The sequence below is a fragment of the Diceros bicornis genome, chromosome 11, assembly GCF_020826845.1.
Source record: "Diceros bicornis minor isolate mBicDic1 chromosome 11, mDicBic1.mat.cur, whole genome shotgun sequence".
NCBI lineage: Eukaryota > Metazoa > Chordata > Mammalia > Perissodactyla > Rhinocerotidae > Diceros > Diceros bicornis.
Window position 1 is genome coordinate 29,782,813 of NC_080750.1, and position 17,218 is coordinate 29,800,030.

At 34.6% G+C, this 17,218-nt stretch overlaps 1 protein-coding gene across 3 annotated transcripts in view; it reads left to right on the plus strand.

Annotated features, from left to right (window-relative positions):
* The window catches only part of NAA15 (N-alpha-acetyltransferase 15, NatA auxiliary subunit), a 77,390-nt gene that overhangs the window by 20,512 nt on the left and 39,660 nt on the right, over positions 1-17,218 (plus strand). For all 3 annotated transcript variants that reach the window (XM_058550095.1, XM_058550096.1, XM_058550097.1), the window contains exons 2-6: positions 7,164-7,248; positions 10,050-10,154; positions 12,375-12,532; positions 13,371-13,505; positions 14,747-14,900. In XM_058550095.1, the coding sequence (XP_058406078.1) occupies positions 7,164-7,248; positions 10,050-10,154; positions 12,375-12,532; positions 13,371-13,505; positions 14,747-14,900 (637 nt within the window). The remainder of the gene's footprint in view (positions 1-7,163; positions 7,249-10,049; positions 10,155-12,374; positions 12,533-13,370; positions 13,506-14,746; positions 14,901-17,218) is intronic.

Consider the following 17,218-nt stretch of genomic DNA (forward strand, 5'->3'; position numbering starts at 1 on the left):
CTCCTGTGGAGAACTTAATATGTCTGTCTACCATGCCATTATATAAAACCCGTTTTAAACGAATTGAGTATGAAACCTTTGCTCAAAGTAGACCATAAGTAATATTTTGCATCTCTCCTTAAATAAAAGTAACATAAGTTCCCTGCAAACTTACTTTAAGCCTACGGGTTTGGTTAAGGCAGCATTAAAAATCTTGTCATGATAGCTTTCTTCTCACGTAGTTGTGTAGAATGAACGTTAGTTATAGTGTTACATGGGATTTTAAAAAACAAGCAAATAAGGGCCGGCCTGGTGGTGCAAGTGGTTAAGTGCGCAGGCTCCACTGCCGTGGCCCAGGGTTCGCCAGTTCGGATCCCGGTTGCGCACCCACGCACCGCTTGGCAAGCCATGCTGTGGCGGCGGCCCATACAAAAGTAGAGGAAGATGGTCGCGGATGTTAGCTCAGGGCCAGTCTCCCTCAGCAAAAAAGAAGAGGATTGGCATTGGATATTAGCTCAGGGCTGGTCTTCCTCACACACACACACACACAGAGCAAGCAAATAAACCTATTTTTTTCATTTTGTACATTTATACCTTTTGAATGGTTCAAAAGAGGACTCCTTGTGGTTATGTCTCCCTATTATAAGACTGCTTATAAGTTTCCATTTAGTTAGACAAAAACCTTTGAGCTGAATTGTACATAGGTCTGGCCTTAATGTTTGGAGGAAAGGGAAATTGTTGAATGAAATATGATACACTATTTCCTATTTTTCTTGTTAATCCTGTTTGCTTCTAGAGTTTATCCTAGGGCAAGAGCAGACATTTTAAGGAAAATGTATGGGATAAATTAAGTTGAATGTTTATTACTTTTTCCATTAAACTGAGAATACTACTGAGTATTTGTAATGAGTCACCTATTGTAGAAGTAGTGCTTTTAGGAAAAAAAGATATTGAGATCCATTTCCTTAAACACTCACTGATTCTTCTTGGTGAGGGAGAAATTAATTCTTAGCAGTTATTTGGAGGGGTATGCCATTCTGAGTTATTTTTACAGGTAACATTGACAGGAGATAATTGGGTTAATGGCATTGAGTATAATTTTAATATGGAAGACTGCCAAATTTCATTAATTGGGAACATAATCTTTAGGAACTGAAACTTAATTACTGTTCTGAAGTGTGATAAAATAAGAGGCTAAGTGCTGTGGTAATGTAAGATCTCATTCAAAGAAAGTGGAGTTTGGTTTTTAATTTTCATTTGGTAAACTCAGTTATTTGGGGGATTTATCCAACTGATTAATTATTCTGTATGTGTGTGTGTTCATTTTCTCACTTTATTTTTGGTATTTTTATTGCCCATTTGGTAATAATACTGATTACGCAAAACAAAAGGTAAGATAACTGTTGAATGTATTGATTAGAAGATCTGTTAAATGATTAAAACTCTTGGCTTTAATAACATATGTTAATAAAATTTCCGTATATGGTGGAAAGAACTCTCAGCTGGTACTCAGAGGGCTTGGACTTTAGTCTAAATTTTGCCACTGACTAGGTCTGTAATCTCTGGCAAATTGCTTGTTTTCTAAATCTTACCTGTACAGTAAGGATTGAACCTTTTGTGCTGAGTTTACAGGAGTATCATGAAGATTAAATGAGATGTTAGTGTGAAATCCTTTTGAAAAATGTGGTGCTGTAAACAATGTAAGGTATTTCCAGTAAGACCAAGAAAAAAACAACTGAAATCCTGATTATTTTAAGTTGAACTACAAAGTAAAGTCACATTGTGCATGTCAAGTAAGAATATTGTCTATGATTTTTATATGCTAGTTATGAATTATATTTATACAGGTTCACATTTATACCATGGGATAGTAGACTGTTCTGTAAATTTTGGATTAAAACTTTGTTAAAAAAATCAGAATGTTAATAGCAGTTATCTCTGTAATGGGAATATGGATTAATTTTTTTCTCTATTTCTCTCTCTCTTTCTGCTTTCTACAATGTCTTTATGTTATCTGTGTTAGTGGTTTTATTTTTTTGAAAACACCTTTCTCTTTCTTTCTTTTTTTATTGTGCTAGGCTACTCTACTGTAGTGGAGAGGTATTATAATAGTTAACTGTAGTTGTTCTGAATCCAGATTGTCTGAGTTTAAATCGTTTTTCCATTACTTAGTTGCTTTGTGACCTTGGCCAAATTATATAACCTCTCTGGGCCTCAGTTATGTCATCTAAAATAAAGATAAAAAGAGTACCTATTACATACCGTTGTTAGGATTAAATGAGTTTTCCCTTTAAAGCACTTTTAGCACAGTGCCTGGCACACAATAAATGCTCAGTAAATATTAGCTATTATTACTGAGTGTTTTACATGTCTTTTTCTGATGATTTATCTCCATGATTTAAGGATTTTTTTTGATACTTAGTGAAGTACTTAAGATTACAAAACTTATTTTATTGTCTGAAGTCATTGTTTGAAACCAGAGCTATTTGATTCCAAAGGCAGCTCTGTTTCCTGCTTGACTAATTCCTGGAAGTGGATTTTTCCATTCATAGTGTTTCTGGTATGTAAAAATTACCTAGGAATATAATGCTAGAATTATGGCACAGTGATGACACTTTATGATTTGTATATCCTCATGTTTTGCATGACGACATTTCAGTCAGTGATGTACTACATGTATGATGATGGTCCTGTACGATTAGTACCATATAGCCCAAGTGTGCAGTGGCTTATACTAACTAGGTTTGTGTAAGTACTCTATGATGTTCACATCATGACAAAATCACCTAACGATGCATTTCTTAGAATGTAAGAAATGTGCCCGTTGTTAAGCAGTGCATGACTGTACTTTAGTAGAGAAAACCTAGACTCCCTTTGTATCGTGTTTACTGTATTGGCTTTGGTAAATTTAAGCCTTAGGTATAAAAGCAGTTTTTAATAAGTAAATTAAAAGAGACTATTATTAAGTTTTTGATGGCCTGCTACTATTAGTTCAGGTATGTTATTAACTTTATGTCTTCTTTCTTGTCACTTTCATGTTTTTTTTTTGTAATCTCAGCTATTAATAAATGCTGTTCACATTTTTTCTGTCTTTTGGTAAATTTATGTTTGTATTTCTGTTGGGTATATACCTAAAATTGGAATTGCTGGGTCAGTGTTTGTGTATGGTTAGTTTTATGAGATAGTGCGAAGCAGTATTTTTAAAAATCTGATTTGTTGAGGTATAATTTTTATACTATGAAATTCCTTCTGCCAAACAGTTGAACCAATTGGTTAACCAATTTTCCCTTCTACCAGAAATGTAGGCAAGTTCCAGTTGTTCCAAAACTTCATCAGTTGATATTGTCTGATTTATTTTAATTAAATTTAATGGCATGGCATTGTGGTTTGGATGTAATTAAGTGCCTTATGTGTGTTTATTGGCCACTTGGGGGCACTTTTTCAAAGCTCTTGCCCAATTTTTTAATGAGCTATCTGTCTTATAGGAGTTCTTTACATACTCTGTATATAAGAGCTTTATTGGACATATTTTTTGCAGATATCTTTTCTGGCTTGTCTTTTCTTACACTAACTTGAGCATTTAAAATTTCCTGGTTAAGGGATCTTGTCTACCCAACATTATGAAGATATTTTAAAATATTTTCTTTTAGAAGTTTTATTGTGTTACCTTTCACATTTAGATCTGTGATACTTTTAGAATTTATTTTTCTGTTTTAAGAAGGGTCATTGTGGCTCTGCTAATTTATTTTTTCTTTTTTCTCTCTGTACTTCAGTTTGGGTAGTTTCTATTGCTTTGTCTTTCAGTTCACTGATCTTTTCTTCTGCAGTGTCATAATTGCTTTAATCTTGTCTGATGATGTTTTCATGATAGATATTATATTTTTCATCTCTAGAAGTACTATTTGGTTCTTTTCTGTATGTTCCATTTCTCTCTTCGTATGTTTGTATTTTCTTTAAATTCTTGAGCATATTGAAAACAATTGTTTTGAAATCCTTATCTCATGATTCCATTATTTCTCTCTTTTATTTCTCTTGGTTATGGGTCATGTTTTCTTGCTTCTTAGCTCATTTAGTAATTTTTTATTGGATGTTGGGCATTATGAATTTCACATTGTTTTACTGGATTTAACTGTCTTGAAAGAGTGTTGGACTTGGTTGTAGCAGGCAGTGAAGGTACTTGTACATCAGTCTAGGTCTTTGTTAGGGTGGATCTATGTACGCTTACTCTAGGGCTAGTTTTTGTCTACTATTGAATAGACCTTTCTGCAGTATTTACTGAATTCTGCAGCTGTTCATTTCCATTCTAGCTACTTGGAACTCTCAGTGCCATGTGAGCCCTGAGAATTGTTGAACTTGCTGCTTCCTGGTCATACTTTGTTTGACCTCATGAAGTTTCACCCTATGTATGTATGTATTAAGACTGAGTACTTAATTTTCAGTGTGGGAACACCATGCAGATTTTATCTGCTTCTCTGAATAGTTCCATCATTTTTAGTACTGTGCCTTGCAGAGTACCTCACCCTCATTGAACTTAAATCTTTGTCTCTTCAACTCTAGGGACTGTTGTGCTGTGCTTGAGATCCTTCTCCCCATGCTGTGATCTATAAAGCAATGGCATTTCTAGAGTTCATCCTATTTTTTCCCTCTCTCATGGTTCACAATTCTGCACTGCCTGTCGTCCAATGTCTGACCACAGTTATTTCATAAATTTTGTCCAGGTTTATGGTTTATGGTAGAACAGCTCTCCCCTCCTACTTATCCCCCAGATCACTCTGCCTTCTGAGTACATAGTTGACTGTGGGAGGGGCAGAGAGTTAGGAAGCTATTGCAGAGAAACTGGGACTGATGGGACCTACTATAGAATGGAAGTGTGAGGGCAGGAAAGCATCAAGAATAATTAGGTTTTTTGCTTCATCATCTGGTTGGGTGAGTTGAGGGGAGTGCATCTACTAAGAAGGTGAAGACTTGGGGAAGAGAATCAGGTATGTTTTGGATATATTAGGTTTGAGATGTGAAACAACAAAGCAGAGATGGTAAGTACGTAACTGGTTATAGAACAACTCTGTGGTCAGCTGTAGCATTGAGCTTAAGTAATTGATTACTTGATGCAAAATGTTTCACTGCTTTGTTTCTACACATTTTTCTACTATGATTTTGTTATAATTTGCATTAACTATCCCTCCCAGATTTTGAATATATTGTTTCAAAAGTTGGGAGTAAAATCTGTTTAAATTTATGGCAGTGAATTCTGGCACAGATTATCTTTTAAAGATTTTATTTATTTATTTTTTTCCCCCCAAAGCCCCAGTAGATAGTTGTATGTCATAGCTGCACATCCTTCTAGTTGCTGTATGTGGGACGTGGCCTCAGCATGGCCGGAGAAGTGGTGCGTCAGTGCGTGCCCGGGATCCAAACCTGGGCCACCAGCAGCAGAGCGCGTGCGCTTAACCGCTAAGCCACGGGGCCGGCCCTGGCACAGATTATCTTTTAGATGCATGTTTTTTTTTTTTTTTTCCTTGTAAAAAGTATAACACTTTAAAAAATGATTATTATTATGAAAGCACGTGTTGATACCTAAAAGTCAAATAGCACTAAAAGGTTTATGATGAAAAAGATATCTCCCCCCAACACCTTCACACTGCAGAATCAAACATCCTCAATCCTTCTAGCCATTATCTCTGGTATCTGCTTTCTTGTTGCTTAATGTATCACTGTTTCTTGATACATGACTTTTAGACATTTATTGACTCTGAATATAAAAAATGAGGACTAAGCACTTCATCAGTCACACATTTGCCCATTTTCCTTTTCCTCATTCTCCTCATCATAGTTGTATCACAATTTTTTTATAAACTAGCACTGAATATTTACATTTTTATAATTATGCATGTATTGTTCACTGTTAAGTCAAATATTACACTAAAACCACACTTCCTGTCTTATACTAGCCTTTATTTCTCCTGGAGTTAATACCTATTTTATTTATTCTGTTGCCTGGTTTTGTGTAGACATATTGCTCATTTTCCCCAAATGTACCTGTATTTCTGTCATGTGCTTATAAATAATATTTTCCGTATTCTGAAGTATGTCAGTTCCATTTTTGCCCTTGCTGGAAACCTATTCCTTGGTGGGTTTTGGCTTCCTGTTTCATTTTGGAGTGGTTGTTCTCTAGTCCTTTTTTTCTGCATTAGATTCTTTGTTTACTAAGTCCCATGTTGTCTTTTTATTTGTTTTGATTCCTTTTAATAGCTTCCTAAGGAAGAATACATAGAGATAAAATTTTAGCTTTCTGAGAAGCCTTAAAATGTCGTTTTCTTCATATACTTGATTGATACTTTGGCTAGGTGTAGAATTCTAGGTTGAAACTTAATTTCACTCAGAATTTTGAAGGCTCTGTTGTTTTCTAGCTTTCAGCAACATTCCATTATTACTTCAAAATAAAAGTTCAGTGCCATTCTGATTACAGATCCTTTTTATGTGACTTGTTTTGTCCCCCTCTGGAAGTTTTTAAGAACCTTTTATTTCCAGGCTTTGAAATTTCATTATGATGTGCCATGGTCTGGGTCTTTTTTTTTTTCCTTCATTATTTTGCATACACTTAATTGTCTCTTTTGGCTTGAGAGATTTCTTTCCTTCAGTAAAAAGAAAATGTTATTTTAAAGATTTTATTTATTTTTACTTTTTCCCCCCAAAGCCCCAGTAGATAGTTGTATGTCATAGCTGCACATCCTTCTAGTTGCTGTATGTGGGACGCGGCCTCAGCATGGCCGGAGAAGTGGTGTGTCGGTGCGCGCCTGGGATCCGAACCCCGGGCCGCCAGCAGCGGAGCGCGCGCACTTAACTGCTAAGCCACGGGGCCGGCCCAGAAAATGTTATTTTAAAATATAATTTTTCCCCTTTATTATTTTCCATTTTCACTTTCTCTAACACTTCTTGGACCTTCTGGAGTGAGCAAATGATTTTCTTCATTTTCCTAATTTATATTCTGTCCCTTTGTCTTGCTTTTACTTTCTGTGTTCGAACCTTCCGTATTTTTTTTTTACTGGCATTTTGGTGTGATTTAGAAGAGTATGGAAATAACACTGGCTCATTCTATTGTATTTAACAGAATCAAAAATTTAGCACTGAATTTCAAATTGTTTGCATTTCTTGTTAAATCAAATTTTTCTTTTTTGTTTTGACAGAGATGTTATGAACATAAACAATATAGAAATGGATTGAAATTCTGTAAACAAATCCTCTCTAATCCCAAATTTGCAGAGCATGGAGGTAAGTGTAAATACTGTACACTTACTTGTAAGTGTAAGTAGATAAGGCTTTGCTTACTTGTCTGGCTTCACTTATTTGGGTTCTGTTACTCCCAGCTGCCGTAAATATTTTCCAGAGAGAATGGACCTTCTTATCTTTGACTCCTTTGAGAAGTTTAATACTGTATTTTGAATTTAATATCAAGAGAATGATAACACATTCTAATTGAGTTCTGATTTATTCCTATTTTGAATATTAGCACCATAAGTAAGGCAGAAGAACCTACTAGGACAAATATGCTTAAGTTAATAAATAAATTTATTTAAGGTGTTATAAGAAAAATTTGCTTTAGACCTTTGGTTGAGTTGGAGAAATTTTTTTCTTTACAATAAGCTTATTCAGAAAGTGCCCATTTGGTCCTTGGCTCATGAACCAGCATCTTTTTATTTAGCATTGCATCTTAGTTAGTTTTTCAAGACAGTCATGTTTAAGACATGATTTGTACATTGTAAGATTCTGCAAGTTTGCATAGCTCTTGCCTGTGTGAGGTAGAAGATTGGATCGTGAGATGTTTGTAGAATAAGGGGAGAGTGTATAGCTAAACTTGAAAAGAGACAAAGGAAAAATAAGTTTTCATAGGTCTGATTTGTACAGTTAGGAAATATGGCTCTTTGGTAATTATTTGATATTGTTCTCTTAGTATTGAAAAGGGAGAGAGTAGTAGTTCTCTATTAGCTTTCTTTATTCTTGCATACTTTCACCGTAATAATAAAACTATTTGGAGACGGAAAACAATGGGAATAAAAGTATCTAAATCTCTCTCTCTTCTTTTCCTTGTTAAAAAATATTTCTTTTTGTTGGCCAGCTGGATATTGGATTGTTTTATATTTATTTCTAAAGTATGCAGGGCTTGCCCCATGGCCTAGCGGTTAAGTGCGCGCGCTCCGCTGCTGGCAGCCGGGGTTCGGATCCCGGGTGCGCACCAAGGCACTGCTTGTCAGGCCATGCAGTGGCAGCGTCCCATATAAAGTGGAGGAAGATAGGCACAGATGTTAGCCCAGGGCCGGTCTTCTTCAGCAAAAAGAGGAGGCTTGGCATGGATGTTACCTCAGGGCTGATCTTCCTCATAAATAAATGAATAAACAAATAAATAAAAGTAAGTAAATAAATAAATAAATAAAAATAAAAAGTACCTATACTGGTAATGTAGCTTTTAGTAATGTAATCATTATAGAGTTTCGGTACAGCCAAGTACCAAATTTCATTGTTTCTATAATGCAATTTCCCCCATATTGTAACATATCTGAAATCAGGTTGTATATGAAGTGTCATAATTTAATTGAAAATATTTTTTAACAGTACATAAAATGATTGTTTGCCTTAAACTGAATGGCAACCGAGGGTTTCGTTAATTTAGGCACTTTAAGATGTTTGGTAGGGCCGGCCCCATGGCTTAGCGGTTAAGTGCTCGCGCTCCGCTGCTGGCGGCCAGGGTTTGAATCCCGGGCGCGCACCGACACACCTCTTCTCCGGCCATGCTGAGGCTGCGTCCCACATACAGCAACTAGAAGGATGTGCAGTTATGACACAACTATCCACTGGGGCTTTGGGGGGAAAAAATAAATAAAATTATTAAAAAAAAAGAAAAAGATGTTGGGTAAAACCTGTAAGAATAGATTTTACCTGTTTGATAACAAAGGGCTGCTTTTTATGGTACCTTGCTAATTTGGCAACTTCCAAACATATTCTTTTTGTTTACTTCCTTTTCCTTTAAGTTTATACATGATTTATAATGATTTGTACATGATTCCCCCCCCCCCCTTTTTTTTTTTGGTAAGGATGATCAGCCCTGAGCTAACATCTATTGCCAATCCTCCTCCTTTTTTCCCCCAAAGCCCCAGTAGATAGTTGTATGTCATAGTTGCACATCCTTCTAGTTGCTGTATGTGGGACGCGGCCTCAGCATGGCCGGAGAAGCAGTGCGTCGGTGCGTGCCCAGGATCCGAACCCAGGCCACCGATAGCAGAGCGCGCACACTTAACTGCCAAGCCACGGGGCCGGGCCCGCCCCCCCTTTTTTTTAGTTCTAGTTCTTTATCTGTATTTTCCTATAAATGTTGACTCTTCCTCAGGATAATGTCTTTAGTCCTTATCTTATATTCCTAATTAATTTTTCTATAAATTCTAAATTTTAGCCCTAAAAGTTAGGCAAATAAATAATAATGAACATTTTTTATTCCTTTATGCTTCATGCATTATAAAATTAAAAATCTTTTTTTTCCTTTTCTGAAAATGTGCTGATTGTGAATGACAGGTGTCTGACATCTTCTTTTATTTGTATATTTAATAGTAATCCCAAAGAATCATTTTAAAATACATTTATGAAAATCAGAAATATAGATACTAATTTATGTGTATGTCTTAATCGTTGAACAGTGAATTTAATCTTATGTAACTTGGGTTTACAGAAATAAAGTCTGTTTCAAGATAAAGTTTTGCAGACTTCAAAGGAGTGATTATATAAGGTCATCCCATGGACTTCTCCTGAAGAACAATAATAGAGTCATTATATCTTATTAGCCTATGAATTACTAGATATTCATTCATTTTTTATCTTTTTATCTAAAAAAAATCTAGGGAGGCCTGGAGTATAGAAATGTGTGTTTACTTGGTTTGTCAGTTTTTAAAATATTTTAATTCTGTATAAATCCAGAAAATTTCCCAGTAATCTTGAAGTTTTAAATTCTTAGGATGATGTAACAAATTATTTTTAATACTTAATTCCTTTTTTTTTCTTCTTTTCTTCTTTTTTTTTTTAAATAGAAACCCTGGCTATGAAGGGATTAACATTGAACTGTTTGGGAAAAAAGGAGGAAGCTTATGAATTGGTTCGTAGAGGTTTGAGAAATGACTTGAAGAGTCATGTGTGTATCCTTTTTGAGATATATTTAAGGATTGGATTGGGATATTTTGAGCTAAGGCAGCAATTTGGGAGTCAGAAGTTTTAGATTCCTCTTACCATATAACTCCAGAGGAGATGATTCTTTCTTAAATTGAAGAACAGCAACTGCCTTTGTTCAGGGAATGTTTTTATATACCTACCATGTTCTAACATTATATCTATTCACAGATAAATGGGACTTGCCTTTTAAAATATCTAGGAAAGCTCTTTCCATGCTTAAAAAAGAAGAGGTACCCTGCATATTTCCTCATGATCATAAATTTAGGGAAGGATATATTTATTATAAGGAATATTGGAGAGACAATATAGTGTACTGATAATAGCACAGGTTTTGGAGTATGCTTTACTTAGGTTAGAATGCCAGCCCAGCATCTTTCTAACTGTGATCTTAGGGCATAGTTTCCTCATGTGTAACATGAGGTTAATCATACCCACTTCGTTGTGGGGTTGCAAAGATTTAATGAGGCGTAGTCCCTGATAATGCTAAGTACTATACTAGATAAATTTTATCTTATTAAGGGAAGTGTGAGGATAGGAGCAAGTACAAATGTCTGAGGGAAGATTGAGAAAAAATTGTGGGTTGCTATTATTTAAATAGTTTTTTAACAAATTTTTCTTTACCTGTTTTGTGGGCTAACAGAATCGTAAGTGCTGAGATACTTAGCAAATTTTCAAGTGTTTACCAGGCCCCTGGCATAGTATAGACTAAGAAAAGATAGGGATTTTTGCTGTCAAGGAACTTACAATCTAGTGAAGGAAGATACTTATAAGAAGCATATACAGAACACTTCCGAGCATTACATAAAATGTTACAGCTTGTTCAAAAATTATCACTAACACAGTAAAGCAGGAGTGAGTTGAGAGTAACCGAAACTAAAAAGTAAGCAAAGGATTAATTAATAAGACTATTGTAGATATCTTTTCATCACTTTTAATGATTGCGTACTGTTCTCTACATATTTGCCATTATTTATTTAATTAGGTTTCTCTTGATGGATATAAGTTTCTTTAAATTTTTAGCAATGTTAAACTCCTCGAGGATAGATTTTTAGGAGGTGAAGATTAGAGGAAGGGTGTGTGTGTCTTAGGTTTTTAAAAACCATTTTCCAACCAACTGAGAAGATTTATTACTTTGTCATTTATATTATGAAAACAGATTATTTTTCAAATAAAATTTATAATATTAAATATGTATTTTCAGTTATACCTGCCATCCTAGATATTCTGTATTTTACTGACTCTTTTGAGGATCCCTGGGGTAGAAGTTATTAGATTGAACGTTTGAACTTGATCTGAGAGAGAAACATTGTAAGTTTCTGGAAGAGGAAGTGGACTTGTTTCTTTTGATTATGTGTGTTTTAGAAACGTTACTGTGGCAGGAGAAATTAAAAGCAGAGAGACTGAAGATAGGAGGACGGGTGACTATTGCAGTAATCAAGATCTAAAGTGAAAAGGACGTGTATTAGGGGAGTGGAATTATTTATATATTTTTCCCCTTTATAGCATTTTTTACAACTACTGTAACTTTGCTTACTTATCTGTGTCCCTTACTAGACTTGAAGTTCTTTGAAAGCAGAAGGCTGTCCATTTTGGTCACCTATACCCTAATTATTAAGAAATTTTAATAATTATTTGTTAAATGAATGTATGTTTTTATTTTATATATGGTTGATTTTTAGGAACTTTGTAGTGCACTAAGAGTTCTGTTCTAAGGATCTTGTTAGCTAAAGAAAAGCAAATACACATGATTTAAAATAATTATATGTTATGGACACCCATTCCCTCTTTTTTCTTCGAAAAATAAAGATAATTCCTAACATTTATTGAGCATTTATTTTGTGCCAGCCAGTGAGCACTCTATATATGTTATTCCATTTAGTTACCAAACTACTGTGCTTTGTTGTATAGGCTTTCTGTTTACATTTTATAATTGAAGAAACATAAGAAGACTAAATAACTTGTCCAAGGTCGCAGAGCTAATAAGTCAGGCTAGACTTATTTCTTTTTTATGGCTCAGAAAGCTGTGCTGTTTTCCACTGTATTAAACTACCTTCTATCTTTATATTCTCTCGTTTTTTTTAAGCTTGTAATTTTATAAATAGCTAAAGTTCTCCGAGTTTCCTGGGGAATGTTATTGGAATATTATTTCTTGACTTGCAGGTTGTATCCTTAACTAAATCCTTTAGGTTGGCATGTTTATGGCCTTCTCCAGAGGTCAGACAAGAAATACGATGAAGCCATTAAATGTTACAGAAATGCGCTAAAATGGGATAAAGACAATCTTCAAATCTTAAGGGACCTTTCTTTACTACAGATTCAAATGCGAGATCTGGAGGGTTACAGGGTAAGTAAAATAGAGAATTTTTTTATTCTGTGGGAAAAATATTGTTAAAATATTTAAAACTTTTTGGAGTACTTTCTGATAACAAAATTTTCCATTTTTAACAAAGAATTTAATTTAATCTTACCCGCCTTGTCCCAATAGTGATTGTGTTTATGACTGGACTAATCAGATTTTAAAAATAAATTGTTTTTCTGTGAGGCAGAGTTGGATTACTGTATAGGATTGAGTTAATCAATTCAGTGAAAATTAACATTAATACTTGTCAAATAGGCAATGCCTTTGTCTGTTATTAACATGTAAATACAACCTTTAGTTCTCACATTTTTCTGGAAAGCAAATTTTTTTGTTTCTTCTTTTTACCTCCATCGAGACTAATATTCTGTCTTTGTAGCTAGCTACATTTTAACCCTTAAGTAAGTCTATTAAATCACATCTATTTAGTTTCTCTTTTTCTTTTTCTCCATGTACTGCCTGCTGAGTTGTTTTCTATGGATCTTAACTCAGTAATTTGGCACTGTATTAAAAAATGTTTTCCTTTGTACTATCTTTTCCATTTTGTCTCTTTTCTTAGAGTAAGAAGATCAGGAAATAACAAAGGGTACTTGGTCTTAACTTTTTAAAAAATGACAAGATTACCTTGGAGGCTTCATTGTGCTTCTTAAATATTTTTTTGATTCTGTAAAGCTACAAAGTATGAATGTTTGAAACTATTTTCTATTATTATTCCTAGCATTGTGTTCCAAATTGCTCAGTATTGTGGGGTAAATTAATATGATCTTTTTAAGGAGCATTTGCTTTCACTGTAAACCTAAGAAAAAGTGGTCTTTTCCCATTAAAGGAAACGAGATACCAATTACTTCAGCTTCGACCTGCACAAAGAGCATCATGGATTGGTTATGCTATTGCTTATCATTTATTAGAAGATTATGAAATGGCAGCAAAGATTTTAGAAGAATTTAGGAAAACACAACAGGTAACAACCAGAAGTCAGACCTGGTAAACTAGGTCTGATTCTAAGTATAACTAAAAGAAAGAAATGTACGTGGACTTGGTAACCTTTTTTTTTGAAATAGTTTCAAATTTATAGAAAAGTTGCAAAAATAGTACAAAGAACTCCATATGGGAGTTCACTCACATTAACTAGTTATTAATATTTGACACATTTACTGTGCAATTTGTAGATCTGCTTATCTATTTAAATTTTCTTCTTGAAACATTTGAAAGTAATTGCAGACACCATATTCTTTTACTCCTAAATGCTTGTGTGATATTTCCTAAGAATAACTCTATAGTCGTCAACTTTATAGATAGTGTATAGATTATCAAAACATTAGAAAATTTAACCTTGATAGATTATTATTATCTAATCCACAGCCCTTATTCAAAATTTTCTAATTGTTCTATTTATATTCTTTCTAGGATTTTTTTTTTTATTTCGGGATCCAGTTTAGAATCATACTTTGCATTTAGTTATCATTTCTCTTCAGTCTCTTTTAATCTGGAAGTTTCAAAGACTTCCTTTGTATTTCATGACATTGATATTTGTGAAGAGTATAGGGCAGTGCTTTTGTCGACTGTCTGTCAATTTGGATTTGTTTGATGTTTCCTCATTATTAGATATGGTTATGCATTTTTGGCAGGAAACCACAGGGGTGATGTGATGTTGAGCCCTTCTCAGTTCATCTTATTAAGAGGCACATGATGTCTGTCTGTTCCATTCGATTACTTGGTTAAGGTGGTGTCTGTCAGATTTCTTCACTGTAAACTTATTCTTTTCTCTTTGTATTTAATAAACATTTTGAGACTTTATGAATAGCCTGTTCCTCATTAAACTTTAACCACTAGTTTTAGCATTCATTATGATTCTTGCCTGAATCAACTCTTCCTATGATAGTTGCAAAATGGTGGTTCTCTAATGCTCTTATTCCTTCTAGATTTATTATTTGACATTCTACTGTTAAGTAAGAGCTTTCCTTTCTCCTCTAATTATTGATGTAAGGACTTATGGATTCTTATTTTATTCAGTGAGTTTTAAGTTAATATTGTCATTATTTACTTAGTTGCTCCCTAGACAGATATTTAGGAATTTTTAAAAAATGAGTTTTATCAATAAGATATTATCCTTTGACTTCTTGTATATATTTGAGTGTGTAAACAATTTTCTAATATGCAGACAAAATTCTTACTGTTAGTATTCCTTATATCCACATATAGACATCCCCTGATAAAGTGGATTATGAATATAGTGAACTCCTTTTATATCAGAATCAAGTTCTTCGGGAAGCAGGTCTCTATAGAGAAGCCCTGGAACATCTTTGTACCTATGAAAAGCAGATTTGTGATAAACTTGCTGTAGAAGAAACCAAAGGTATTTTTTTAAATAATATCATTCATTCTAGTATTTAATTATGACAAAGAGCAAGGCTGAGAAGTCTAGTTGTTGCTGATAATTGTGTATAATTCAACTTTTTGATGATAGAAAATCTGTTTCTTACTCATGTACATTGAATAATTTGTAATGTGGAAAAATACACATTTAAACAATGAATATTATTGATATAGGAAAAAATAATCATGAACAATAAAATTATTGAAGTGTTCCAAATATGTTTTCTTTTAAATAAAATATCTTTCATCTGAAAATATAGAGTTTGATCAAAACCAGGAGGCGATTGCTTAATTTTATAAGACAGGATTAAATTTCTTAGAAACATATTATTAGCAAAACTGAATGTGTACACCAGATTTCTTTATTGCCAGTAATATATGTGGATAAATCACTCTTTAGTAAAGTACATATGCGACATTCCTAGGGGTCTTTATAGTTTATCTAAATGTCTTTCTGGACATAGAAATAATATCAATTGAAACAAGAGATTTGCGTTTATGTGTGTGGATTGTGATAGGAGGGGTAGATCCCTAAATAAAGATCTCCAATGCTGCTATTTATTAGAGGGCTGAGAAAAAGGAGTCTTATAGTTTTAAAAGTTGAAGGACTGATTATGGAAATTGAAAGAAAAATAACAAGTAATTGAAAATACAAGTACGTTTTAAGAATTATCATCTGAGTAATTTATTTGCCCTTGTTAGTCCAGGGAACTGAAGTTTGTTGGTTTTGGATTCCTTTGGCTCCCCTTGAAGTTGAACACTAGAAAAGCATGGTATCTGTATGGATAGTGGTTATAGCCGTTATTTGCTAGGTGAACTTTTGGCAGAGGATAATGCTACTGGCAAGAAAAAATGGAAGGCTAAGGCTCCTGGAGCTCAGTTGTGAGCTATAGATCAAGGACAGCCCTTTTTTGTTTGAATTGAACATCCCTTAGCAGTCTGTTAGTTATAAAGAGAGATTTCTGACTTAATGGAAAGATCACAAGATTGGAAAAAACTAGTTTGGGTTCTTTCGTTGGCTACTAACTAGCTATATAACCAGGGGCAAGGCGTGGGCCTCAGTTTCTTTATAGAAATACATGACAGTTTTCAAAATACTCTCAAGTACATTATTTCATTTGATCCTTTTGATAACTTTATTAGTGAGGAAGAATGAAAGATCAAGTTTGTTGAGACTCAGAATTGACCAGTGGATTTTAGCCATTTGGAAGTCATTGGTGACCTTAACAAAAGCTCTCTCTGAACATTTGGAAGGAGAGTGGAAAAAGCCCAAACAAATCAAGTAGATTTAAATGGGATTAGGAGTAGACAGATTGAACATAGCATGCATAAATGACTCATACGAGGTGTTTTGCTATGTAGGGAAACAGATATGGGATGGTGGTGGATGAAATGTGATACAGGGTCAAAAGATTTTTTATAGTATGTGCTTATGCTCACTGGAGAATGATCCAGTAGACAAAAAATATTTGATATGGTAGAGGGGATGTGATCTAGTGGACAAGCTGAAGGATTAGCCTTAGATAGCAACATGAATAGTTCATCCACAGTAACGAGATGGTAGAGTATATGGGCAAGTAGGTGTGTAGATATAGTGGGTATTTGGGAGTTCTCTTCTAATTGCTTCCATTTTCTCAGTGAAATAGGAAACAGAGCCATCAGTTCATTCCACAAAATGTGTATTGAATACCTACAGTGAGTCTGGTATTGGGGACAGGATATTTAAAGAGAACAGAAAGAAACTGAGAGTAGAATCATCAGTCTCTGGAAATTCTAGTAATAAAGGCATTGTTGTTAGTTGTGGATGGTCAAAATAATTTGGAAACTTCCTGGTGTGGGTGAGTGGGCATACTTAGGCAGAAAGTTTTATTGTTAATTCTTGTACCACCAGTTCCTTCTGCAAAGAAAAGATAGGAGGGCCGGCCCTGTGGCTTAGCGGCTAAGTGCGCGCGCTCCGCTGCTGGCGGCCTGGGTTCGGATCCTGGGCGTGCACCAACGCACCGCTTCTCTGGCCATGCTGAGGCCGCGTCCCACATACAGCAACTGGAAGGATGTGCAACTGTGACGTACAGCTATCTACTGGGGCTTTGGGGGGAAAAAATAAATAAATAAAATTAAAAAAAAAAAAGAAAAGATAGGATAAGGTTAAGGGAAGGAAATGTGGGTTGGGTGTAGTATAGGGGAGAAAGATTGCAGGATATTTTTTATGTTCTTAGTGAAGTAGGCTTTTGGTTAGTATAGAGCAGGCTGTCAACCTCAGCACTGTGGACATTTTGGCACCGAGATGTTGGGGACGGA